This window comes from Halichoeres trimaculatus, unplaced genomic scaffold (assembly GCF_033239565.1).
Source record: "Halichoeres trimaculatus isolate MK-OKI-2021-1 unplaced genomic scaffold, fHalTri1.1 fHalTri1_scaffold_24, whole genome shotgun sequence".
NCBI lineage: Eukaryota > Metazoa > Chordata > Actinopteri > Labriformes > Labridae > Halichoeres > Halichoeres trimaculatus.
In genome coordinates, this window is record NW_027437202.1 from 1948589 (window position 1) to 1975312 (window position 26724).

The following is a 26724-nucleotide window of genomic DNA, read 5'->3' on the forward strand; positions in this document are numbered from 1 at the left end:
GTTCTACCGCCGTATTTTTAGCCTGCAGAATTACTCCCAGTGTTTGCTTGCAGATGTTCCCGTCAGCTGTGATATCGTCCGCCTGCGTGTGTGTGTGTTTTGATTTGTGCTGCTGTGATAAATGAAGTCACTCGGGTGTGTTTAGTGCACAGTCACACACGCCCTGTGCAGCTTTTTTTTGTTACACACTGCTGTGCTCTTTAACCTTTCCAATTGACCTGAACCAACGAGACGGAGCGGAGTGGAGGGAGTCGATGCTTGTTCGTCATCGCATCACGCGAGTACGGTCAACCAACCAGACGCTAACTGGTAGTGAAACTTCCCTTAAGCATGACCTCAATGGGAGTACGACTCCGTGGCCAAAATATGAAGAGGGATGAGGAGTTTGGATTGACATAGAGGAGAGCTTTGGTCTGCGTCATCACGGCTCCTTTTAAAAACCATCATTTAAACCTGCTCTGTGTACTCTCTGCCCTTTGCTCTCGACGGGCTTTGTGTGGCATTTACAGATAATCAATGGCGTGTGTTGTGCTGTGTCGTCCCACAGAGACGGGCCGCTGTGCTGCAAAGGTTGAACAGCATCGCTGCACGGTGCAGCAGAGCTGCTGCTGATACAGCCACAATGGAAACAAACAGTGCGACACACTGTGAGAGGCTCAAGAAACAAGTGCAAGACAGAGAGCTGGGCCTTAGCCGTGTATGCTTTAACCTCCCTCTTCTTCATCAGGTGAATCAATCAAACTGATTCCCCTCCTCGTGCTCGCAGCCTTATTTGTATTCTCTTTTCATATCCTTGTGTTCTCTGCCAGGTCCCATAAAAAATTAACTCCCCCACTGGGATCTGGTGGTTTCAGTAGATATTATCTTCCCTGATAGACATGAACATTTGAAGCACCTGCTGCCCTCCAGCCAGGTGCAGCCAGCTCTGCCCTTGACTAAACCCTTGGATGGGACGTCATTGAGCGGGTAATTGTGATTTTCGTCTGAGCAGCAGCTTGTGAAAAAGTCCCCCCAGAGAGGACTGGGTGTGCATGGTTCAGGTCCAGAGGAGTGAGCAAATAGATGTCACTCTGATGTTTTACATTCACTCACCAAACACAGTGTGTGTGTGATGCAGTGAAAAGGAGGGCGCAGAGCTTTAACCAGGCCGTACAGCTCTGATTGATGCAGCTGACTGCGTACTTATCGACATAACCCTGACATGTGTTTCTGCCTGTGTAATGCTGTGTGTGTGTGTGTGAGTAGATTGAAAGATTATGCATTACTTTTGGTTGACAATCAGTATTCTGAACCCGAGCAGCGCTTGTGGAGCTGAGGAGGAGCTCTCCGTGGTTCTGAAATCAGCTCATAAAAGCCTCAAGATGCAGCTCACCTTCTTTTTTTTTTTAATTGATAGCATCATCGCAGGCTGCTGGCGTGTTTCCACACCAGGGAGCTGAGCCAGTGATTGTAAGGAGTGTCATCTCCAGAGAACATAAAGATCCACATCCTATAAATCAGCTGGAGCACAGCTCAGTGTTAAAGATTATGAGAATATACATGTGCCTTAAAATGAAATCATTTCTGAAGAATCTGTGTTGCACTGTCCCAAAAGCTTCTGCTGCAACCAGTTTGTGAAAGTCTGGCAGTTTTTTGCATTCTTCCCCATCCCATTACGCCCGTTATGCAAACATCCTCACTCTGCAAGATGTTCAGCGAGCATGCAGAATCTTCAAGGCGTTACATAAAAAAAGAAACCGAGTGTCCACATCTTTTCCCGTGCATGTGCCGATGCGTGCATGCCTGCCTGTGCAAAACGCTCTGAGAGCCAAAGCATGTCGTCCTCAGCGCTCAACACTAAATAAAGTGAAAGCACTTCCACAGCGACTTTTTAACAACGTGAGGAGATGTTTCATTTATGAACAGTGTGGAGTCATGGGAGGGAATGAATGAGTGAGTGAGAGGGTGAGGGAAAAGGCAACAAACAGAAAAGAGGGTGAGGAGGAGAGCAGGCGATGGTTGGAGCGGGAGAGTGTGCTAGCTGGGAACAGTAATGAGCATAATGTGGAAAACAGAGAGGAGAAGAAGTTTCACGTCAAGCCAATTAGGAGATTTCTTGTGACACAATAGCGACAAATGAACAAAGTCACAACTTTATGTAGAGTGTGGGGGAAAATACAGCTCAGTGTTCAACTATGTTTAATTTCTGTACTAGGAACAGGGGTGTGCACTAGAGATAGACCAATCTGGATTTTCCCATATTGATACCAAACTTGTAGTCAAGGAGGATAATCAATATTTGAAGCAGATATTAATTTGCAGTCAAAGTGAAAATGGTGGTGTCAAAATTTTGAACAATGCAAACTCCAACACTTATCTTAATTTCAATACCTTTAGCATGAGTTCATTAAACAGCTCCCAGGCTCAGCAGCATGTTTTATAAGGTAAAATGAAAACATAACAGAATTAATAGCTAACATTTTCTACAGTAAATAAAGTTTCCCGAAATTTCAATGTAACTGCACTGCTGATTGGCTGTTTCCCAAGCCATGGCTCTGCTTGTTACCAATCAGATGGTACTGTGGGTGGGACAGTGCTGCAGAGCCACAACGATGCAAAAAAAATTTGCATCATTTGTTTCTCATCAGCCATCAGATTTAAAAAAAAAAAGGCTAATGCAGATGTGCCCAAAATGCCAAATATCGGCCCCGCTGACAATCGGGTTATCCCTAGTGTGCACAGAGAGGGCCCAAATGTTGCAAAACCTGCACTTAAGTCCCCTCTTCAGAGGCAAAAACACATCCCTTAAGTGGCTTCTTGGACGGCAAAAGACAGATGCTTAAGTGACCTCTTTGGGGGCAGAAATTATTACTAACGAGCCCTCTTTGGTGGCAAAAACAGGTGCTCAAGAGCCATCTTTGAATGCAAAAACCATTACTAAAGAGCCAACTTTGGTGGCAAAAACTATTACTAATGAGCCCTCTTTGGGTGCAAAAATCATAACTAAAGAGCCCTCTTTGGTGGCAAAAAACATTACTAAAGTTCCCCTTTCTTGGGCGCAAAAACCATTACTAAAGTGCCCTCTTTTGGCGCAAAAAACATTGCTAAAAAGCACTCTTTGGTGGCAAAAACAGAGGCTAAAGAGCCCTCTTTGATAGTTTACATGGATATTTAAGTCCTCTCTTGGAAGGTAAAAAACATAAACTGGATTGCCCTGTTTTGTTGCAAAATCAGGCACTAAAGAGCCCTCTCTGGAGGCAAACATGGATCCTTAAGTTCCCTCTTGGAAGGCAAAAATCGCAAATTAAGGCTCCCGCTTTGGTGGAAAAACCAGCACTAAAGAGTCCTCTTTGGATTAAAAAAAACTCATACCTTAATGCCCTTTGGACAGAAAAAAACTGGTGCTAAAGTGCCCCCATTGCTGATAAAAACAAGCACTAAAGAGCCCTCTTTGTAAAGCAGAAAATGCACAAATAGTGTCCTCTTGTTAGCAAGAATCAGGCGCCTAAGTGCCTTGTTGCGTGGCAAAAACGGATGTTTTAGTTCCCACTTGAGAGGCAAAAGCAGACGCTGATCAAGAGCCTTTTTTGACAGCAAAAAAGGATGCTAAAGTGCTCTCTTAGGTGGCAAAAACAGGCACTAAAGAGCCCTCTTTGAAGGCAAACATGGATGCTTAAGTGCCCCATAAGAAGGCAAAAAACAAACACCTAAGTGTCCTCTTTGGAGGCAAAAGTAGGTCTAATTGCCCTCTTTGGACGATAAAATGTGCTGTATGTCCAGTGCAATGCCTGCTGTAGAGGTACGTTGATAGAGGATGGCAGACAGGAGAAGGCTGGAGATGTCTTGTGGTAATCTTTGCGTGGCGATTGGTACATGAATGAACATAATGAAGAACACTTAAAGGAAAGAAGCTCCATTAACAGTCAATTAAGGAAATCTGTAGCGGAAGATCGATGCCCGATTAGACAATCCTGTTCCACTGACAATCGCACAAATCCAGATAATTCAACTCAACTTAGTTCCTGGAATAATTTATCAATCAATCACCTGTTGTGTAAAAAGATTAAAAGAAACATCAGTATGTATAGTTTTATTTTCGTAAAGGTGTGACAGAGATTGCAACAATTCTTCGAACAGGCTATTGGAGTGTTCTCTGATTCAGCACCACGGACAGCGTCACCCTACCAGCTGTAACTGTGGGAGCAATGTGGGAGCATTCAAGCTGTTTTTTCTTTTATTAGACAGTATTTCAAAGTTAGACGCTCAAATCTGCTCAAATATCTCAGCGTATGTGCCCAAATTACTTTCATTGCTTTCTTACTCTCCTCACTTTTACTTCTGATGCTTCCAACCCAACTCTGAGTGTTTCAAACAGAGCCCGCCCGCTGCGTTTGGAGATGACACAATCCTGAACACGCACACCGGGAGTTACTTCAGGATAATCATGAAGTTTTACACATTTTCCCTCTTCCTCCTTACTTATTTTCCTCTCCGCTTTGCGTGTGAAATCTCAGCAAGTGGAAACTCGTCTCAGCGCATCTCGTCTGGGATCCCTGAGGCTGAAAGATTTCCGGCTGGAGTGGATTTTCCTAAAGCACTCAAGTCATTATATCAGTCTATAAAGGAAGGAGTGAGAGCGGACACTTTTCTCTTTAATGCAGACTCAGCTGACATGTTAAAATGAATAAATCGAGTAGCAAGTGACCCAAACCTTGATTTACATTTTCTATGTATATTTCACACCACTTAACCTACATGTCCTTGTGTGCTGAACGAGGTCCTCCAGCTTTTATAGAGATGAATAAAATCTCCCGTTGAATGACGCCTGTGCTTAGATTAGCCTAGTTGTTCTGCAGAGTGTAAAGGGGTGAGATCTGGCAGGGGGAGCTGGCTTTGCTGTCACTGGCTACAGTAAACATAGTCATAACGGCAGAGAAAGCATCTTGTGAGAGCTCTTCTTGTGCAAATTCAGTCACACGGGATGAAAATGTTCAGAGTTAATGTCCTGTTTTTTAGTTTCTGTGTGTTCTTTTCAGACACAGAAGGTCAGACAGAAGTCCCTGGAGCGTCAGGAGAAGAATCCCAAGGCTGTCTTGGATATTTCGCTTTTCATGTTAAAAGTGCAATTAAAATTCTGAATCGGAAAGTGTGCCAACAAAGGTCAGCGCCCAAATGCCCCGGATCCATCTCTTCTGTTCAGCTTGTTTCCCTTTGAAGAGACAGCCAGACACAGGCTGAGTAATGCAGGCGGTCAGTGGCACAGTCCAGACATTAGTCAGATTTTAGACCCAAAACAAGTCATATGAAGTGTTTTTTCCTTCTAGGCTGCCGTAGAAAAGACTCAAGATGACAGCAAAGTGATCGCTCAAAACTCAAATATCCTTCACACTGTAAGATTTAAGACAGTGTAACCTTTTGGAAAACACTTAGATTGTTATCCATCTTCAAGAACTTCCACATTAATTCAGATTCCTGCCTTCCCAGCCTGCAGTTATCACTGGACATAAATACATTTTGCAATTGGCTCTTGAACTGCAGACTTCTCTCCAAAAGACACAGCAATCATATTCACAAACCAAATCTAATAAATGCCAGAGAAATAGGGTTTCTAATCCACTCAGATGGACTTTTATCTGTTGGGGCTTCTTTGTGTGCCCTCCTGTAGATGTCACGTCAGCTGAACCCTGCTCAGTTAAACAAAAAAAGCAGAATCAGAGCTGCAGCAAATGAGAAATTAAACATTTGTTGACATGCACCCTGAGCGGAGTGTTTGGGGCGGTGTGTTCTCGCTGGCGGAAGTATGTGGGAGCTGAGCGGGGACGTTGGAGCCAGCTGGCTTCACTGCTTTCTGAGATACTGGGAGGTCTGACATGAAGAAGCCAGCAGCGTTTGTTGCTAGCTGAGAACCGGCGTTTAGTGGTGTGTTAGCTTGAAGCTTGGCGGTTGAGGCTGGGAAGCTGTCTGCATGGTAAACTGCACAACACGAGCGTCCTGTTGCAGTATTAGCAAGTATAACTTTCAATCTGTTTCATAACCAGATAAACGCTCCTCTCAGGAGCTTTGAGCTTGTCCTGGAAGTCCCTCTTTATCCTGTCCGCTGTCAAAACTCATCAATGACCCATCCTTTGGGGCTAGTCCTACTGCCAGGTTTGCAAATTGTTATTACACTGCAAAAAATAAAATCCTACCAAGTGTTTTTGTTTTATTTTCAGTAAAAGTGTCTTTTTTTAGACTAAATATAAGCCACATTCACTTGACTAGTCAAGAAAAATGTCTTATTTCAAGTTATTTAAAGAAGAAATGAGGTCTGAATTGCATGTAGTTCTGGCCTGGTTAAGTAAATGTAGTTCATATTTAGTCTAAAGAAAGACATTTTCACAGAAATATTACAAGAACACTTGCTAAGATTTCAGGTTTTTGCAGTGGTAATCTGATATTTTCATTAGGGATGCTCCAATATGTACATTTTGGCCGATACCGATATTCAATATCAATTTTGTTGTTATGGCTTATATATTTACATATATATATATATATACATATATTTATCGATATAATTATTGGAATAAAAAAAGAAACAATCTGAGATAATGTGTAGGGGTAGTTCAGAGCGAAAGAACAGCGCAATCGTGAGAAAAAATGACCATGAAGAGAATCAATTCTCCAATGCTGATAACATATCGGCTGATACCAATAGCATATTGACCGATACCAATATGTTCATGACAAATCAGCCAATACTGATATGTTGATAATATATCAGCTAATACCGATAGTATATAGTCCAATACCGATACTGATAACATATCCTCCAATACTGATAACATATCGGCTGATACCAATAACATATCGGCCTATACTGATATGTTGATTACATATCAGCTAATACCGATAACATATCGGCCGATAACGATATGTTGATAACATATCAGCTAATACCGATAACATATGGGCCAATACTGATATGTTGATAACATATCGGCTAATACCGATAATATATGGGCCAATACTGATATGTTGGTAACATATCGGTATTAACCGTTATGTTATCAACATATCGTTATCGGCCGATATGTTACCCGTATCGGTACCGATAACATATCGGCCAATAGCGATATGTTGAAAACATATCAGCTAATACTGATAACATATGGGCCAATACTGATATGTTGGTAACATATCAGTATTAACCGATATGTTATCAACATATCCTTATCGGCCGATATGTTATCGGTATCGGTACCGATAACATATCGGCCAATAACGATATGTTGATAACATATCCTCCAATACCGATAACATACTGGCTGATACCAATAACATACTGGCCGATAACAATATGTTGATAACATATCAGCTAATACCGATAACATATGGGCCAATACTGATATGTTGGTAATATATTGGCTAATACCGATAACATATCGGTATTAACCGATATGTTATCAACATATCGACTAATACTGATATGTTATCGGTATCGATACTGATAACATATCGGCCGATAACGATATGTTGATAACATATCAGCTTATAACGATAACATATTGACCAATACCGATCTGTTGATAACATATCGGCTAATACCGATAACATATTGGCTAATACTGGTATGTTGATAACATATCGGTATTAGCTGATATGTTGATAACAAATCGGCGAATACAGATAACATATCGGCCGATACTGATATGTTGATAGCATATCCGCTAATACTTATAACATATCCGTCGATACTGATAAAAAATTGCCAGATAGGAATATGTTCAAAAATGACAAACATTGGCTAATACCGAGATTGATACCGATATATCGTGCTTCCCTAGTTTTCTTGCGTGGAACAAGAGCAAGGCTGAGATTTGTTTTCACGTTGCAGGAAGTGTAAAGAATGGAGAAATTGATTTGTACTTCCAGAAAAACAGATGAGGGTTTCTTGAGGAGGCCGCTTCAACACACTTCACAGTGAAACAGATTATGTGGGATGATTTAAGTGTTGCAGGATTTTAACAAATCTCTCTGATTGAATTGATTGTACTTCATCTGAACTCGTATCTATGAGATCTGTATTGATGGAAGATTAAGGAATGTTGGCCTTCATCCAAACCTCCTTTCCTTTCCTTGATGGGGACATAAATGAGCGCTGCATTTCAACTCTTCCCGAGGGTCAAACCTGAAACACACACACGTTGACCTCTGGGAAAAAGATGCAGCGTTGTTTTTCAGTTCAAAGAAATACTGAGATTGAAAGTGAGCACCATCCAGGTGAACTCGAGAGCTGCTCCCGCGTCATCCACACACATGGTCGCTCCCTGAAAATCCTCTTACTCCACACACACACACATCCACACACATGTACAGTTGCACACTGCTGTCTCCCCTCTCATTTTCCCTCCCGCTCTGTAATACACACACACAAAATACTCATCCTTACTCACACACACACACACACATACACACACAGCGTGGATTTGTTTTCTCTGTGATGAGAGGGATTATGGGATAAAGGAGGCGAGGCCACGCCAGTTTAGTTCAGTTTGGACCAAAGCCGCTCTCCGCTGCTGCAGCACAATGACAAACGCAGATGAATGTCTGGATACACACTGGAGATCTGCACAGGCGTCAACGCCGTGGCCTCTGTATGTTTCCAGCCTAAGAGCCTCTGATTGGGATTCTGGAGCGGCGGCGGCAGCGGGGTTGTTTTTCTTTTGGATGAGTGGAGATCAGCAGAAAAGCGAGCGTCTGGCTGGAATCTGCGTATGGCTACAGAATCAAGAGGAGTTAAAGTCAAAGCCCCAGAGTGTTGAAACGTGCTCTGTCGGTTCAAAGAATGACTTGAAAGCTTGGAGTTGTGTCTGTTTCTTGAGCACAGCTTGTTATGAGCTTTCACACGAGGACGCTTTTCTTTCACACGCTGCACGCTATGACATAACTGCCTGATGAGTTCAACCCACCCGCAGCACGGTATGGGAATGGACCAGCTGGATTCCTACGGTGATGACGTCCTCATCTAGTACGCCTTTCTTAAATATGCTGAGTAACAGAAAATGAGTCTGAATTTTGGCACAGAAGTGTGGTTGCTCTTCCTGCTGTTACTGTTGCTATGCATCAGAGAGTTGAGGTCAGGACAGTGAAGTCGTCCTGGTGGTTTTATGGCGGTGGAAGGAAGTGTTCTGTGGAATAAATCAGACGGGGGAATGAAGATGCTCAGGTTCAGTTGCATCTCTCTGCCTTGATGAGCTTTTATTGCAGGTGTGATTATTTCTGCAGAGAGTTATGGGACGGGCTCCTTATGGGCCGTGCAGCGCTCTGAACTCAGGAGGATGATGTTGCTGTAATCTCATTTCAAGAGAGACTTTTTATTTATTTATATATATCCCAATCCTCTCTGTGAAATCAGCATGAAACCTGCAATCAGCTGCCTTCCACTCATGCATGCACACATTTTGCATTGATTGCCTACCCACAGACCCCCAGATTAGCCGCTATTCGACTGCGGTTGATTGCACTGAGCGGTGCTGTGTCACACCGCGAGAGACATGAAGTCTGTCTAATTGGGCTGAGAGGGATCAGAAGTGCACAGAGTGCTCACCATGTGCTCACCAAACCCTAACTTTTATCTCCTTTCTGTTTCAGCCATAAGAACAAAATGTCCGGCTGGCCGCCCCCTGGCCCAGGCTCCTGGAGCGGACTGCAGGGGCCTCCGTACAGCTGGGAGAGCATGAACAGCAGCAGGGAGGGACGGGACTGCCTCACCAAGTACGTGCAGTGTCTACACCAGGGTGGTCAAATTCTGATCAGTTGCAGGCCAAGTAATTTTGAAATAAGAACACTTTTCTTTACTGTATTAAACGGCATGAAACTACTGTGAATAGCATGATGCTTCTCTGCCCTCTGGTATTCTCTGGTTGCTGGGTTAGCACAGCTAGCTCGTCCATCTTACTGGAGATAGATCTTACGTTCCCAATAAGGATGGATGGGAGGACAGGTCCATGTCGTCACTTCTTAGCTCACACCTGAGAATCAGCACGTCGTCCTCACCTCCTTCTCTTCACCTTGTGGGGAAACATCAGGCCTAGCACCAGTTAGCATTGACATGTTACAGGCTGTTAACAGCTCATTTCACATGTAAACAATGCGGACATGGTTACATGTAGGATCTCCAGACAAACACAGGAGAAAAAGTAGTAAAAATATCACGCTTACCAACTCAACTGGTTAACAGAAATAGTTCGTTCAGGTTTGTCCTCATAAATTAATGACATTCAACTTTTCTCTCTGACTCAATGTGTAGAAACACGTTCGTACAATTTGCTCTCTATTTAACAATGAAGCTGTACTTTCAATGAATTTTACCCACCTCTCCATCTCCATCATCCTCTCTCATATTAAACCCTCCTCCTCCTCCTCCTCTCCTCATGAAGGGGGAGTTTAATATGACAAGGCAGACAGCTCTGGTTGGTGTGGCTTTGTTCTCCGGGAGAAAAGCTGCTGGCTTTAGAAGAGGTGACACCACCCGAGTATCACAATTGGATTTCTATGAGACGTGGAGAGGGGTGGAGGGGGCAGATTAAAGAGGGAGAGTGAGGAAAAGCTTGATTGAATTAAGTGCATCGGACAGGTAGACGTCGTGGGGAAAGTTTGAGGAAAGTCTCCTCCTCTCAAGTATCGGGGCCTTTGAAATCCCTGTGATCAGAGCGGAGGGAGCTGCTGCTGACGTCACGCAACACTTCACTTTTAACAGCTTATTTATTAAAAAAAGAAGTGGTTTAGGAGTTTTAGCAGTCTGGGATGTGTGACGCCTTGTGTGCAATCTGCTCATGTCTTGCTTTCTGCATCCTTTGAGGGTTTTCTGTGGAGATTTGACAGAATTCATGGTTCTCTCAATCTTAAAGTTTTTTTTGCACGGTTAAAGTTAAAGATGCGGTGTAGCAAAGGTTAGCTGAGTCTTTTAAGCTTGTTACATAACTCTAACGTGCCACTCTTTGTCCTAGACTGGACTACATCTTTTATTGAATTATGCTTGTAATCCACTGAAGTGCTTTGATACTTGCTTGTAGTGAAGGACTCCACTGTTTGAATATGTTACTGTAACCCGAGCACGGTGTGAACAACCTTTATTTTGATTTAAAGGTGTGAATAATGTTTGATCAAGCTCATGACACACTTTTATAGCATGAACATCCTTTACGTTGCGACCTTTCGTCTCCAGCTTCCCCCCTTGACACCCGCGTGGGATTAAATCCTCCCGTGCCCCCCTGACATGAAAAGATGAATTGGAACACGCTTCATCTCAGACAGATTTAGTTTGAGTTTTTTTCTCCTGCGCCCATATTGCACGACACGGATCAATGTGAGAATGAGAAATGAGAGAGAGTCTGATCCAGATTGGTTGGAGATAAAGTCGCAGACGGTGTGAACATGCTTCTTTATCAGATTTAGCCAAAAGCTGCACATGATGTGTGTATATCCTGTATTAGCTGCAGAAATATCCATACGCAAAAATCTGGAAGGTATAGAAGGTGAACGGTTTGGAGGTTAACCCAAAGGTTGGGATGGATTAGACAGGAAATGCATGAGCTCTCCTGCACAGATTGAAGCAGATGAAGATGGAATGGACTTTGGCCAGGTAACAATAGACACTCAGTGCTGAACTCAGTGTGCAGAGGCGAAGCAACGGCTGCCAAGGGAGCCTTTTAAGCTGTGAAGGAGGGAGGGCTGGAAATAAGAGACAGCAAGAGAATGAGTTAACCCCACTGAAAGCGTATCACCTCTTAATTAACAGGCACTCTGCATTCTCTGCGTCCCGGCCCAGACGAGCCGTCTGAGGCGCAGCGAGCGGGAAGCTTTAATTTAATGTGGGGCATTTACATTTTAGTGGCACGCTCAGCTCCGATGACTTGCAGGAAGAAAAAGAAAAGAATGATGAACACACATTAACGTTAGTGGAAGGCTTGGAAACCCACAGTGGTTATCGTTACCCCTCTTTAAAAAAAGTGGCCAAAAAAAGAAGAGTGAAAGTTTTCAGCAGATTTCACAAAGCCCTCAAATTGGAGAATCACTTCCTCTTCTCTTTAAGCTGTTAAAATCTGTGATTCGATTTAACGACCCGTCTTTTGTTTGTTCTCAGCTTCTAAGCTACAAATCCTGGTCCTCCTCTGAATTCAGGACCTGCTCCCTCTTTTATAAGTGGCTCTTAAGCATAAAATGTTTTCTCAAAGACCCAACCTGAGCCAAGACTCTGATTTATGCACAGCTGATGGAACAGATATTCAATCATACTAAGTGTAACCTTTCCTCACAGAGATGGAACGTATTTCCACCAGAGGAAAGAATTTCCTGATTGGATTTTAATGAGCGATGGATCATTTTCTTCAGGAACAGCATCCTGGTTGCTGACGTCATTCAGCAAGTTTGGGTTAAAAACGAAATGGGTTTGTTTCATGGTGAGTGGAGTCAGCATGTCCCTCCTCTTCTTTTCCAGCCAAGTGTCCACAAGCAGCTCCCTGGAGGAGGTCCACCTGGATGGGGTCCCTCCCGCTCCTCGCTTGGTGGAGATGAGGCGGGATCCAGTGCTGGGCTTCGGCTTCGTGGCGGGCAGTGAGAAACCAGTGGTGGTCCGCTCTGTCACTCCAGGTAACCATACAGTCAAATGCTCCTTCTCCTCATTTAAAGGGTGATATTACTCTGATTTACCTCTTCCTGCCTATTTAAATCCATGCACAAGACAGACAACTTCTGGTAAAAGCATCAAGACTATAGACAGATTTTCAATTTTCGTTTTTTTTATTGTTCCTCATAGTTCTTAAGGGAATTTTTGCAACATTTGTGCAATTACTTTTTGCTCATATCCTGCACAGGAGGTGACTGTACAGAGTAGAGGTGTGAAAAAAATATTGAAACAGCGATATATCATTATTCTTTGACCTCTGATGCAATATCGATATTTTTGAAAAAAAAAATATATATTCGGGCAAAGTTGGAAGTAAATACAACTTAGCTTTTTTATGCAATATCAGATTTTTTTTCTGAAATCTTAAGAAGTGTTTTTGCCTAATTTTAAGAAAAAAATGTCTTGTTATACTTGATATGAGCCACATTCAACTGGTCAGTCCAGATTTTTTTTCTGCTTTAAGTCTTTTAAAGACAAAAACTAGGTTTGAATTGATGTAACAAGTAAAAAAAAGATCTGCCAATGGAACAAGAAAAAATTCCTTAAAATTGGCTTGAAGCTATAATAATGTCCAAATACAATTAACTTTTCTCTTGTTCCATTGGCAGATTTTTTTTTTACTTTTTCCAAGCAACTCAGACCTCATTTTTGCCTTTCAATGACTTAAAAAAAAAAAAATCTGAATAAGTCTGGTGAATGTGGCTTTTATTGAGTCTAAATAGACATTTTCTACTGAAAATAAGACAAAAACACTTAATAAGATTTCAGGTTTTTTGCAGAGTATGAGAAACATTGTTTACACCAAATGACATTTATCAATTTCACCAACTGACCATGACTTCCAGTATTTAAATAACAAGGAAATGGAAAATTTTGAGTTATATTATGTGATTTTCATTAACTTTATCTTTTTCTGTCTTAGCTAACTGTGTAGTATAACTCAATTTATCAGCACATTGTGATACTGTGATACACTGTGATACTATTGTATCGTGACCCAAGTATCAGGATGTGTATCATATCGTGAGGTTTTCACCAATACTCAACCCTAGAACCAGGCAACAGACAGACTTCAACCTCTGTCATTTTCTAAGGAATAAAACTTGAATCAAGCAACTCTAAGATTCTAAAAACATCGATATGAGTTGAGTATTTGTTGACTGTTTGTGCACACAAACACAGAAATCAGAAAGATAACTCCTCCTCACTGTTAAACGCTGGATGCTAATCAGAGACACTCTCCGTAATGATTGTTTGGAAGCAAACGGTGCCGTCTGCTGCCTTCCCCGCTCTCTGATTGCACACGCTGCTCGAGTTGACCCGAGCAGAGACAATTAGCTTAAATTACCGTTGTTGTTTTTTCACTTGAAGGATTGTTTGTGCTGATTTACACTCAGTGATCTCTATTATCCGTCGCTGCTGAATCTCAAGCAGACAAGTTGAGTTGATGAATTAAACACTGCGACCTGTTGTGTGTGTGTGAAGAAGTTGAAGGCCGACGTGTGTCTTTGCTTGTGTGTTTGTGTGTGTGTAGGTGGTCCGTCTGAGGGGAAGCTGCTGCCAGGTGATGAGATCATCATGATCAACGACGAGCCCGTCAGTTCAGCCCCCAGGGAGCGAGTCATCGACCTCGTCAGGTGAGGGAAACCTTGAGCCCTGTCAGAATCAGAGCTCTAAATCCAGAACGTGGTCTCCAGCAGCTCAGCTGGGACACTGCTCCTCACAAAGAAGACTTTTAAAGGAGAAAGTCTATCAAATAAAGTCCAAATGCAGTTTCTTTCATGAATATGCTGATTGAAATTTGTTTGCTTCATGTCCTGGACGTACGTTAAACTCTAATGAAGCACTCTCTGAGTGTGACTCATTCTTTACACCCTTGTGCATAAAGCAAACTAAACACAGCTCATCACACACACATCCTCTGAAAATTAATACCCAGCATTAATGAGGAGAAAGGAACACACACAGCTTTGGTTCTGGATGCTGGATGGTGAGTAAATGGGGAACAAACGAGTGCGTTTAGGGTTTTTTACTGTGTCTACTTGTAAGTGCTGATCGCTCCAGGCATCTAATTTCATTTCAGACAAGCTAATCAGGTTTCTGCTTTTTATCTGCCTGGTTTATTTACTGGGGGATTGTTGTTTTGTTGGTATTTGTGTTGACATGCTGATCTGCTGTCTGCCTGCTACAGGAGCTGCAAGGAGTCCATCGTGTTGACTGTTATCCAGCCGTATCCTGTAAGTACACCATCTGCAGTGCATGTATTTGTCATAAATGCTCAAATTTAATGTCATATCCAGGGAAATATATTATTATTCCTGCAATTTGATCTTTGTTGTGAAGGCCCTGCTGCTCAGGCTGCAGTCTTTATCTTTTTTGGAGGGCTCAATATTTATTCTCTTTACCTCTTACTATCTGTCCGTCAAGGTAGCATGACTGTAGGATCTGCATGTAGGAAGTAAGGCTGATTATGACCTGCAGATTTATTACAGAGAGGAAAAAGAGCTGAAAGGCAAAAAAGGTGGAAATTTTAAAGATAAATGAAAGATTGAATCGATGAGAACACATAAATATGGCTTTGTGCTGCGTCTTGGTGCATGCATTTTTTTCCAGCTCTTACATCTCTCCCTCCATCTGTCTCTCTGTCTCTGTCTGTTCCTCTTCTTGGACGGCTGCCTCTCAGTCCCCTAAATCAGCGTTCATCAGTGCAGCCAAAAAAGCCATGCTCAAGTCCAATCCGGTCAAAGTGCGCTTTGCAGAGGAGGTCATTATAAACGGCCAGGTTCCAGTAAGTTCTGCTGCACACACACACTCATACATATATGTGACCTGGATCGGCAGTGCCAGATGGTTGTCACTTCTTTACATAAGAACACAACAGTCCATTTCACTCTGCTGCAAACGTTGATTCCTCTTTTCAGAACCCGGTGAAGGACAACTCTCTTCTGTTCATGCCAAATGTCCTGAAGGTCTACCTGGAGAACGGGCAGACCAAGTCTTTTCGCTTCGACAGCAGTACCTCCATTAAGGTGTGTGTCTCTCCCCTGAAGGCTGCTGAGCCAGAATCAGCGATCTGTGCTGCATCTGTAATTACAAAAGGATGAATTCATGTAGACTACAAATGGCTGGGACCTGGGGCTCACACTCACACAGAGCATGAAATCCTCTCGCACCATGATTTCCATTACTTCCAGCTCCTTATTGATTTAAAGTCCCAGAATGTGATTTGATTTATGCTGATCTTAAAGACTCAAACTTTTTTGGAAGTGGCGTCTGAGGTATCACCTCTTCTTTTGAGGGGAGAAGGTGGAGAAATGTGTTTGTCAGGATCCAGATGCTGGGGTCATGCACAGTGGCATCCTTGTTCTGTTTCCCTGTGCTAAACTCAAGCTGTGACTCTCTTTAAACTGAATGTGTTTGTTTACACTTTTATCCTGAAGTAAAAAAAAAAAAATAGATAGATAACTGATTGATTCAAACTTCTGTGCAGTTCACGTGTTTGTGGGAACGTTGCATCACTGCGCGCTTTACGCAGCCGCTCAGATGAAATATTCATGTGTTGTCTTCTCTCCAGGACGTGATCCTGACCCTGCAAGAGAAGCTGTCAATCAAATGCATCGAGCACTTCTCCCTGGTGCTGGAGCAGAGGGAGGAAGGCTCGGGGAGCAAACTGCTTCTCCTGCACGAACAGGAGATGCTTACTCAGGTAGGAGTTGTTATTTTCTTCCTCACTCACTTTCTCCGTCTCCTTCACTGTCTCACACACACACTCCTGCTCAGTATTCAAGCAGCATTTGGACCTTAGTGTCATTTATCAGTACTGGCACAGCAGGGGCGACAGCTCGCATTACACCTTTTCTCCTCACACACACACACACACTCTTTCACTCACAGTGCCTGCTTCATTCTAATGAGGCTACAAGCTGATTTTAATATTCACACCACACCGCTGTGACGTGACACTCACACACACACACATCAGCAGATTAATGTTGACACTTTCTGAAATGCTCTCTGTCCTGTGACGGGTGTCAGAGATGGAGACAGATGTGTGAGGAGAGAGGTGGTGGTCGTAGGATGAGAAAACACACTCCCTCGCCCTTTTTGTGCTTGTCCATTCAATTATTTATGAAACAGAATCAATATTTCAAAGTTGAAGAAGTGCAGAGAACCACTGCAAGCAAGTTATTTCTGCTGCTGCTGATTTACACAGCCAAGTTTGCAGCTCTTAAAGTGATGTGAATAAGTTCTTATGGCGTTTTTATTTATGATGCTCATGAAGGAGAAATGCGATAAAGTAGATTTAGTCTGCGGAGGTTTTTACACTTGAAGCAGCAATAATACTGTTGATGTTTGAAACGCTTAAGGGGACTCTTTTCAGATGTAGTCAAAACTTGTTAACTGTCTAATCTTAAAGGTAGGGTCAGCAGGAATTTTTGTCACACCCACTGCCTTCAACCAAAGCTACATGAGCACACTCACTAGCCCAGCAACCACCTGTAGGATCACGTTTCTACATGGGAGAGACTCGAAAGCTGTGCACCTGACTTAGAATGTTAGCACAAGCTAATCACAGGTAGCTTGCGTCACTTTTTGTCTCATGCAGCTCTCCAAGTTCCTGAAAGTGAGTGAAAGTTGAGCCAAGCTTCACCCTCTGGAGTTTCGTTTCACTTTGGTTGTGTTTCTTCCTCTGTCTGCTACCGTAGCCGCTCAGGCTAGCTTCTTTCACTCGCTATTATCAACACGGATAGTCACTTGTACACTGGGGACGTTGTGATTGGCTGAGGTAACTGTGCTTTCTCTCTGCCCAGAAATGTCTTGATAGAACCAAAACATCAACCTACAGACAAATGAGGGGGTTGAGGCAGACACAGACACTGACACACATGTATAGAAGTCCATAGGAGACAATCAGTGTCAGTGTTAGTGTTAGATTACTCTAAGTGGAAACAGTTTGAAAACTCTCGCAGCATCCAGAAGCATCAGCTCAGTGTGGCAAACAAAACTGAATTGCAAACAAAATAAACAATTCAGTAAACAGATATTTCCACAAAATTAACAAAAAATTAACCTCAATTGAACAAAGAGGACAAAACCCTCCACCCATAGCATCCGACAGCCCTTTTCTCCTTTAAAAGTGTGCGTTTTGTTCAAGCCCGTTGTCCGATCTTGCACTATTGAATCTCATGCCTGTTGACTTCTTAGTCCAAAGAAGGAAAAAAAAGCAAAGGTTATCCACTTCTTCTCCACCAATAGTTGCAAAACAAAATTTTCAGCCAAAAAACTTAAAAGTCAATGGTCTAACCCTGAGTCGAATCATAAAACATGGAAATCTGTAACTTTTCCAGGCGAGTCTGGCAGACAAGCTCCAGCATTAAGAGAATCAGAGTAACTCCCTCCAACTATTGCACTTAAATCTTTGCATTTTTTAAATGCAACACTTTCCTTAACTTTAAGTTATTATATTCCATGAACACTGCAGACAAAGCCTGACGCTGCTCTCTCAGTTTCTGGGCCTTCACCCCTGGTGGATGCACCATATCCTCCCTTTTTATGAAATCAACCACCTTTATTAATTACTCTCAGCACCATCTGACCCTTACTGTGGAAAAAAGTTCCTCTTCTGTCTCCTCAACTCCACTCTCTCAGCTCAGCTTTGTTTACCCAATAATGACTGTCGTGTGTTTCCTCTCCACTTTTTCTTCATCTCCGCCTGTCAATGCCCCCGTTCATCCATCACCCTTCAATCGATCTCCTCTTCTCACTCTCCCTCCTCCTCTCCTCTCTTCTCCCTCCCGTGTCCCCAGGTGACTCAGAGGCCCGGCTGTGACAAGATGAAATGTTTCTTCAGAGTCAGCTTCATGCCCCGGGACCCTGTGGAGCTGCTGCGGAGGGATGCTGTGGCGTTTGAATACCTCTACGTGCAGGTGAGCACTTCAAACGAAATCCAGGAAGTAAATCTGGAGTAAAGTCCTGGAACAGCAGATTCATGAGATCTGTGAGGTGTGTTTGATCTGCCACATGGTTTGGAGTTCCTTAGGAGTGAATTCTGTCAAAATCAAGTCCTGAAATAACCCTCTTTTATATAAACTAACCCTCTCAAAAACAATAACTGCTTCCCCCATGGGCTGTCTTTGATAATTACTGAAGTGAAGCAGCCCTGGAGGAGCGCAGCCAAACATCTTTCCTGTCAGAGTTCACTCCTTTGTGCCTCTCAGCCCTCACATCCGGGGACAGGCTGCCTTTGAAGGAATCTCCAGCCACACACTTCACAGGGCCGGAGGAGTGGCTGCGGGGCTCTTATGTAATATTCTTTCTGACTTCCTCCTTCGTAGAGCTGCAACGACGTGGTGCTGGAAAGGTTTGGCCCGGAGCTGAAGTACGACGCCGCGCTGCGATTGGCTGCTCTGCAGATGTACATCCTCACCATGACGACGCGGCAGAGCCAGAAGGTGTCGCTGAAATACATCCAGTAAGTTCTGAAAACACTCTGACGTTAGGAACATCATGTTTTGTGATTGATTTACTAAAAACTGTAGAGTTTCTGCTCCTGGTGAAAGCACTCTCCCCCCTGAGGGCTCATGTTAGACCTGAAATCAATCTCCGTCTCCACAGAAAGGAGTGGGGTCTGTCGCTGTTCCTGCCTCCTGTCGTGCTGTCCAGCATGAAAGAGAAAAACATCAAGAAAGCTCTGACGCACATCCTCAAAACCAACCAGAACCTCGTGCCTCCAGGGAAAAAAGTGAGCCTCTTCCTTTTGTCTTTCCTCGCCCTTGTTAATAAACTTCTGACACACACACACACATGCACGCAAACACACTGCTTGTCCGCTTTCTGATGCAAGATCCCAAAATAGCCTCTGTGCCATGCTCGACCTTGTAAAGGTTCTCACCCTTGTCAACCTCAGACCTCTCGTCAAGCGGGACCTTGAATAGTAATGAGACTCAGAGGCTGATTGTCAAACTATGCGCATAATGAGATGCTCACATGTTCCAGGCAGACTTTTTCAGCTTTGTGTGGAGAAGTTTAGCCTCTAAAAAATCCTGCACGCCTCGAATATGTCAGTCACATTTCAGGGGTATTGATCATCCCTTGAGTCTGAGCAGATATTTGCATTCACATGCTCGTTAAAGGACGATACACCCCAGCATCCTTTTGGCCTTCACCAGAGACTGATACAGACTCAGGATGATGTTCATAAAACTGATTTTTACCTCCGACGTCTGCTTTCTAACTAGCAAGGTCAGACATTTCATTAGCCTTTTGTTTCTCAGACTGGTGGTTAGGCGAGTTATTACTGGATTATACTGCGAAGAGGAGAGTGTAGACAATGAGGTGGGATGAGAATTTTAAGTGGTGATTACAGCAGCTTGATATGTGCTACATAAATAAGTGGAGTCATTTCTAGTTATTGGAGAGTGTTTGTGAAATATAGTAACACGTTGAAGTTTGAAGTCAGAGTCAACACGTGCATCTTTCAATGCTTTGTTTGTGCATGTAGAAAGAAAGGATAACGTCCCCTTGAAAATCCAATCTGCACTAAATGTCTTCAGGCTCACATATCCAGCCCAGCAAGCATCCACCGCAGTGAGGCCGCTCTTCAGATTGTGATCAGATTTAAATGATCTAATGGGATGTAACAGAGTCAGTGGTCCAGTCCCAAATGGCCTCAGAGTGCTTCACATCCTGACATCAGAAGACAAATGCGTTCAGGTTGAAGCGATCCCCGTCTTAAACGCTTACTAATGTGTTTCTCTTCCCTTTCTTCTCTTTGTGCAGCTGACTGCGTTGCAGGCCAAGGTGCATTACCTGAGGTACCTCAGTGAGCTCAGACTGTACGGAGGAAGGGAGTTCAAATCTATACTGCTGGTGAGGCTGAAAGAAAACTTGTTTAACTGCAGAAGAAGAGAAGTTTGTGTCTTTTTCTTTGATGTGAACATTCGTTCAACTCTTTCCAGCAAGGAGAGAAGCAAACAGACGTGACGCTCTTAGTGGGCCCGCGTTATGGCATCAGCCACGTCATCAACGCCCGCACCAACCTGGTGGCTCTGTTAGCTGACTTCAGCCACGTCAACCGCATTGAGATCCTCACCGAGGATGAGACCAACGTGCGGCTGGAGCTGCATGTTCTGGATGTGAGGGTGAGCACTCGCCTGTGCCAAACAAACATGAGTTAGCTTTCACAAATATTGCATCTGCATCTCTCTGTCTGTTCTGCTTTCCCACAGCCCATCACGCTCATCATGGATTCAAGTGAGGCAATGAACCTGGCCTGTTTAACAGCAGGGTACTACCGCCTCCTAGTGGACGCACGGAGGTCTATCTTTAGTGTGCCACACAGCAACAGCATGGGAGACGATGCAAGTGAGTTAAAGAGGCTAAAAATAAAATAAACCCTGATTTTATGGGTTAGCAATTGATGTGTGAGCTGCATAAGAATCTAAAACATCTTCTGCTTCTGTCCCAGGTCAGGACCGTGTCCTGGAGTGGCCCTACAGCACATCTTTAGGCTACAACGAGGAGCAAATCCAGGGAGAGGTCTACAACAGAGACTCCCAGTACCCCGACAACGGACAGAGAGAAAACAACATCTCTCCTTACTTCCACGAACCCCCAAACCCCGACAGAGACCTCAGGGGACGTGGTAGTCCCGTGCCCCCTCCTCTTCCTCCTGCCACCAGACATAAAACCCAAGACTCACCTCGCAGCGCCAAAGTGTCATTTATTTTCGGAGGGGACCCACCTTTGACCAAGCCCAAGAACTTAGGCTACGAGCGACTGTTAGAGAGCCCTGAGGCACCGGAGCACAGACCGCCCTACTTGCACAATAACTCAGACTTTCGGGGTCCGGACAGGGTGCCGTTTCAGTTTAGTGGTCTGACTCACGTGTACAGCAACATCATCACTGAGGAAGGGGCTGAGGAGCCAGTGCTGAGGGATCTGTTTTATCGAGACACAACAGATGATGCTGAAGATGATGATGATGCCTCCTGTGAGGAAGACTCCACAGGGGGGACGCCTGTGAGCGAGGACAGAGGAGGTGAGAACTGTGGAAACCAAGGAGGAGGGTTAGCCACAGCTGCTGGCAAAGCCACCTTCCTGAAAATTTCCGGTTCCACCGACGACATCATCGACCTCACCTCGCTGCCTCCTCCTGAGGGAGACGACGGAGTGGACGATGACGAGGACGACACGCTGCTCCAGACGCTGAACCTCGCGATTGCAGCTCCGCCACCGGGGTTCCGAGACAGTTCAGATGAAGACGCCGCACCAGAGGGGAGGCCGCTGAGCACGCAGGACAACGATGACATCCCTGTGTCGTTAATCGATGCTGTCCCTACGCACATGGAGGGGGAGGGGAGCAGAGGAGGGGAGAGGAGGCTGGAGAACGCTGTGGTGAATACTCTGCAGGCGCTGGAGGCCTTGTCTGTCTCTGAGCAGCAGAGGCCCCCTCCACCACCTCCACCCAACAGTAACAACCCAGGTCTGTCCGTGAAACCAGCAAACCCTCACACACACAGCTTTTTGCATGTTGTACCCATTTTTACTCTGCGTCTTTATCTTCCAGGTGCCTACGCATCTCGAGGCTTCAGTCCAGAGCCATCCTCTGATTCTGGAAATGAGACGAACTCTTCAGAGATGACAGAGATCTGTGAACTCGCTGCTACACACAGGCTCAGTGAGAGCCACATGCGTCTCCTGGTAGCCACAAGGGAAGGCTACCAACCTTTACTCGAGGAGCAAACGGAATTCCCCGTATCACCCAGTACGACAGGAACCATCCAGAAAAGACCCCGAAGTCCGACACGTCACCTTCAGCCTCCAGCAGTTCCTCCACGGCGAAGCCCCTTGTTAGACGTGCCCTCCATGGGACAGGAGGGCATGGAGATGAGGGCCCACTCTCACCTCTCCTCCACTCTCCAGCGCCCGAGTTCGACCACACCAGGTGGGAAGCATCACAAGAAGTCGGCAGACTCCAGCGGGAAGTACAACACCTTCAGTACTAGAGAGGGGTATCGAGGGGAGAGCAGTGGGAGCCGTGCCAGGCTGGACTTGGACCAGCGCACGTCATTCTGCGAGCGAGGGGAGTTTCAAAGACGACAGAACTCTTTTTTGGGTGAAAACTCTGCAGGTGAAGGCCACGGGATGAACAGCCACGCCCACGATCATCACAGAAATCCTCGTCCTTCCTCCTCCACCTCTGATCGGCTGTTGGACTCTGTCAGTGTGGCAGACTGCCATGCAGATGGAGCCGGAGCCGTTGATCAAGATGAACATTTAGTTGTGGCGTCGTTGCTGTCCCCAACCAAAAAACCCAGATCAGGGGGGTCTGAGCAGGGATCGGACATCCACAGTGACCACCCGCCAATGTCCAGGCAGCAGAGTGTCGCCCGCTTGTGCGAGTACCATCTGGCTAAAAGGATCTCAAACTTGCAAGGAGAAGCCCACAGCTCCCTGCAGGGCTCTTTGTGCTCATCGCTGGATGCTGGGGGGAGCACAAACAGCAGTGCATGTGCCACCCCAACCGACTCCCCGCTGGGCCCTGGGCCCTTCGAATCAAAGCATCACCACTTACAAAGGCACCCTCTTTCCAGCTCCTCCTCATCGCTGCTCAGGGTGTTCAACTACGACGATAACAAACCTGGAATCCCCCGTGGTATTCCTGGTCAGAGCGCTCAGGGAAAGGACCTCCACCCTCACGCAGACCCCACCCTCCTCCGGAAAATGCTGCCCAACATTCATGCTCCTGCTGCTGGGGCTGAATCGAGCCGTCCCTCATCGGCAACACCGTCAAAGCATAAAGACTCATCAAGCAGTGGTAAGAAAGCGCACAATGATCTGCATCCCAAACAACAAGGCTCCCAAAAGGGACTGAACCAGAAGGAGGGCAGCGAGGCCTACAGGCAGCTGATCAACTACCTAACAGTCAGCCAGATGCACCAGGGCGGGAAGCTGCACAGCGCAGGCATGGGAGCTGCCGTCAAAAAGGACACCAGACGTTTCATCACAAGCAACCCTCAGCTTGTGGAGATGGTGAAGAACAGAGGGAACACTATAGCTCGCTGTCCATGTATGCCTTCCTCCGTATCGTCCCCTTTTCTCACTCCCAATTCTGCCTCCATGCAGCTGGGGAATAAGAATCAGCGCTCGTACCATTCAGCCACACTCCCTGCGAAGCTCAAGAGAAGCCCCGAGATGCATTCACAAACTCTGAGCAACAATCTAGACTTCAGGCCGAGCACCTCTGAGAGGAGAAGCTCCTTCTCTGGTCTGGATAGTGAGCTGGAGAGGAGCGGCATGGATCAGGAGCAGTTTCTGTCCATGTATAAGAGGGAGGGCTGTATCAGTCCAGATGAGAGGTTCATCACAGGTGGAAACCATGAGGAGGGGGGGAACGGCAGCCGTCCTCCACCTCGCTCCAGAAGCCAGCCCAGCAGCACCACAGAGGACTGGTTCAGGTCAGAACCGAGAGCGAAGCATCCTGTCCGTCAGTCTTCACATCAACGTCCCGGTGACTCTCTCTGCTTCTCTGCTGGCCCGAATATGAGCGCTCAGCGCTCAGACTTTAACTCCCTCTCTCTTGGTAAAGGAGACCACCCCTCTGCTTTCATCAGGCAGTCATCCTCTGGCCCAAGGGCTTGCATTACCTCCCCAACTCGCAACCCACACTCACCCCCTCCTCCACCACCTCCCCCTCCACCACCACCTCCTTCACTGTTGCCTCTTCCTGTGCAAGCTAACACTAGCTCCAGCAACTCAGGATGCCCGCAGGACTCCATGCAGTACCGGCCGAATCAGAACCATATTCAAGCTCTCACCCTAAGCCCTGATTCCCTGGGCAATAGCCTGCAGCGGGGTCGGGAGCTAAAGAGGAGCTCCAGCAACGTGACTGCCAGTTCTGGGAGTGTGGAGGTTCTGTTTGATAAGCCCACTCGAAGCAGGAGCCAGCAGCCCTTGACACCATCCGTGCCCCAGCAGGGTGAGACAAAAGTCCAGAGGAGGCAGACAAGAAAGCGTCTCTCAAAGAGCTACTCCCAAGGCTCGGTGTCCTCCCACACCTCGTGCTGGTCCTCAGGCAGCAGGTTGGACTGCAGGAGGGCTTCTGTTGCATTCCCCCTGCAGAAAGATGGGAAACACATCAAGGGCTCCCAGAAGCTGGACACCAGTCCTTGGAGATGCAACGGGCCTTTCAGCTACTGCTTCTTCAAACGGAAGAGTGAGGGTGAGGAGGATGATGTGGAGTGGGAGAGGCCCAGGCGAGGCCGCGGCGGGAGTGATATCAGTGCTTGTGATAACGCTGCTTCATCAGCCATCTTCCCGTGTGGCTCGGCAATGGATGCAGCAGGGGAGCAGCTGTACGGGGAGGTCCTCAACAACATGAGCTTCAGCGACCGCCTCGCACGAATCAACGCACTCAAGGACCGCATGTACGGCTTCCCCTCTGGCTTTACTGACGTCCGCCGTGATGCGAGTGAACTTATCGCGCTGGTGAGATCCAGCATCGGTCGCTGCGACCGTGGAGCCCAGATGCCTCTGCAGGACGTATCCCAGTACAAGCAGCTCCTCTCTGTGGAGTCGAAAGAGTTAGGCCGGGCGTGCCGCAGGATGGCACAGGCCCACGGTACTCCTGAGGAGATGCTGCTAGCTGTGACTTGTAGTTTCCAGGTGCTATGCTGTCTCTGTGAAGCCTGTATGTGTCTGGTCAAAGGGCTCGGAGCTTCAGCCTCACACCAACAGAGAGAGGTTGTCGCTAAGGTTGACGAGGTGGTCATGAACTATATATGTTTGCTTAAAGCCGCTGAAGCTGCAACAGTGGGGGCGCCTGGGGAGCACAGCGTGAAAGCCCTGGTCCGCCACTCCAGTACCATGTCGGCCATTGCTAACGCACTCACCCGCTCCCTTAAAACGCTGCTTAGCAAGTAGAGGCTACTCCTTATGCTTTATAGTGTGGCCTAAGCAGTCAGCCGAGGTCTGTCTTTGAGCATCTTGTTGAGCCATATCTCTCACAGAGAGCCTGAGGTTCTTCATATCAATATAAATAAATCAAGACTAGACATTCAACTTTGAAAACTGAGCAAGATGCTAAAAGACAGTCCAGACTGACTACACTTGCTTTTCTGATGACAATATTGTAATGTATATTTACAAAGCCATACTGTCACAGACCTTTGTATTATGACATGTACCTAATAGAAACCCTTTTACCTGTGCATTATGTAACTTATTTAAAAGATGTAAATAATGTACATATATACACTATAATTATATGATTCGCTGTAGCAGTTTTAAGAAGCCACTGAGTATTCATCTTTATTTGCTCTGCTGCCGTACAGAGCTGGAGTGAATTCACTTTCAGTTCAATGAATTCATGAAGTGCAGTTTTACTTAAGATATTTATTATTGTAATAATTAAAAATGTAACTGTAGACATGTGGGTAAAATGTGTCACAGTCAGCCAGGTGAGTTTTTTTCTATTCACATGATAAATGTCAGGTCGTGCTGTTTTGTTTTCTTCTGAATGACTGCATTAAAGTGAAGTTGTTTCCAAATGTGTTGTATTACGATGGACGCAAGGTGTGTTAGAAATGCAGATTGACTCCACTGCTTCATAGATTATTTTCAGGGGAGCGAAGGTCAGCAAAACCCTCATCAAGCTGAACACATATAAAGATAATGACGCAATGATACTCCAGATGAATTGTACTGATTTATTTTGTAGTCCTTATGCTTTACTATCATGTTTTGAAATGATTTCTGAGCTTTACAGATTTATTATTCCACAAAATATATTAAGAGGCAGTTTTGTCTCTTGGCGAGGCGTTTACTTCTGGTATTCTTTTCTTTTTTCAGTAATCCACCACTCTATTAAAAACACATTTTTACAGATAAACTGCCTGTGCCTTGTGTGTATTGATTTGGATGGTGCTGTTTACTACAGATGGGTTCCCCTTGCATAATGTAACAGGTAAGGAATATGTAAATACAATCAAACTGTTTTTTTAATCATGGTAATGACTTAACACATTGTAATTTAAGCTATTAAAATCACACAAATATGGGTCAATATTTTATAG

At 45.2% G+C, this 26724-nt stretch overlaps 1 protein-coding gene across 5 annotated transcripts in view; it reads left to right on the top strand.

Annotated features, from left to right (window-relative positions):
* The window catches only part of LOC141785968 (FERM and PDZ domain-containing protein 4-like), a 51395-nt gene extending 24876 nt beyond the window's left edge, over positions 1–26519 (top strand). For 4 of the 5 annotated variants that reach the window (XM_074664632.1, XM_074664633.1, XM_074664630.1 and 1 more), the window contains exons 2-16: positions 9613–9735; positions 12461–12612; positions 14184–14286; positions 14841–14886; positions 15333–15437; positions 15571–15678; positions 16224–16355; positions 18457–18576; positions 18985–19121; positions 19265–19391; positions 20429–20518; positions 20608–20790; positions 20878–21013; positions 21117–22133; positions 22218–26519. In XM_074664632.1, coding sequence (XP_074520733.1) covers positions 9626–9735; positions 12461–12612; positions 14184–14286; positions 14841–14886; positions 15333–15437; positions 15571–15678; positions 16224–16355; positions 18457–18576; positions 18985–19121; positions 19265–19391; positions 20429–20518; positions 20608–20790; positions 20878–21013; positions 21117–22133; positions 22218–25573 — 5922 coding nt within the window. In that variant the 5' untranslated portion in view covers positions 9613–9625 and the 3' untranslated portion in view covers positions 25574–26519. Of the gene's footprint in view, positions 1–8925; positions 8990–9612; positions 9736–12460; positions 12613–14183; positions 14287–14840; positions 14887–15332; positions 15438–15570; positions 15679–16223; positions 16356–18456; positions 18577–18984; positions 19122–19264; positions 19392–20428; positions 20519–20607; positions 20791–20877; positions 21014–21116; positions 22134–22217 lie in introns of those variants that run through there. The other variant, XM_074664629.1, reaches the window with a different exon arrangement.
* Positions 26520–26724: the final 205 nt, after the last annotated feature.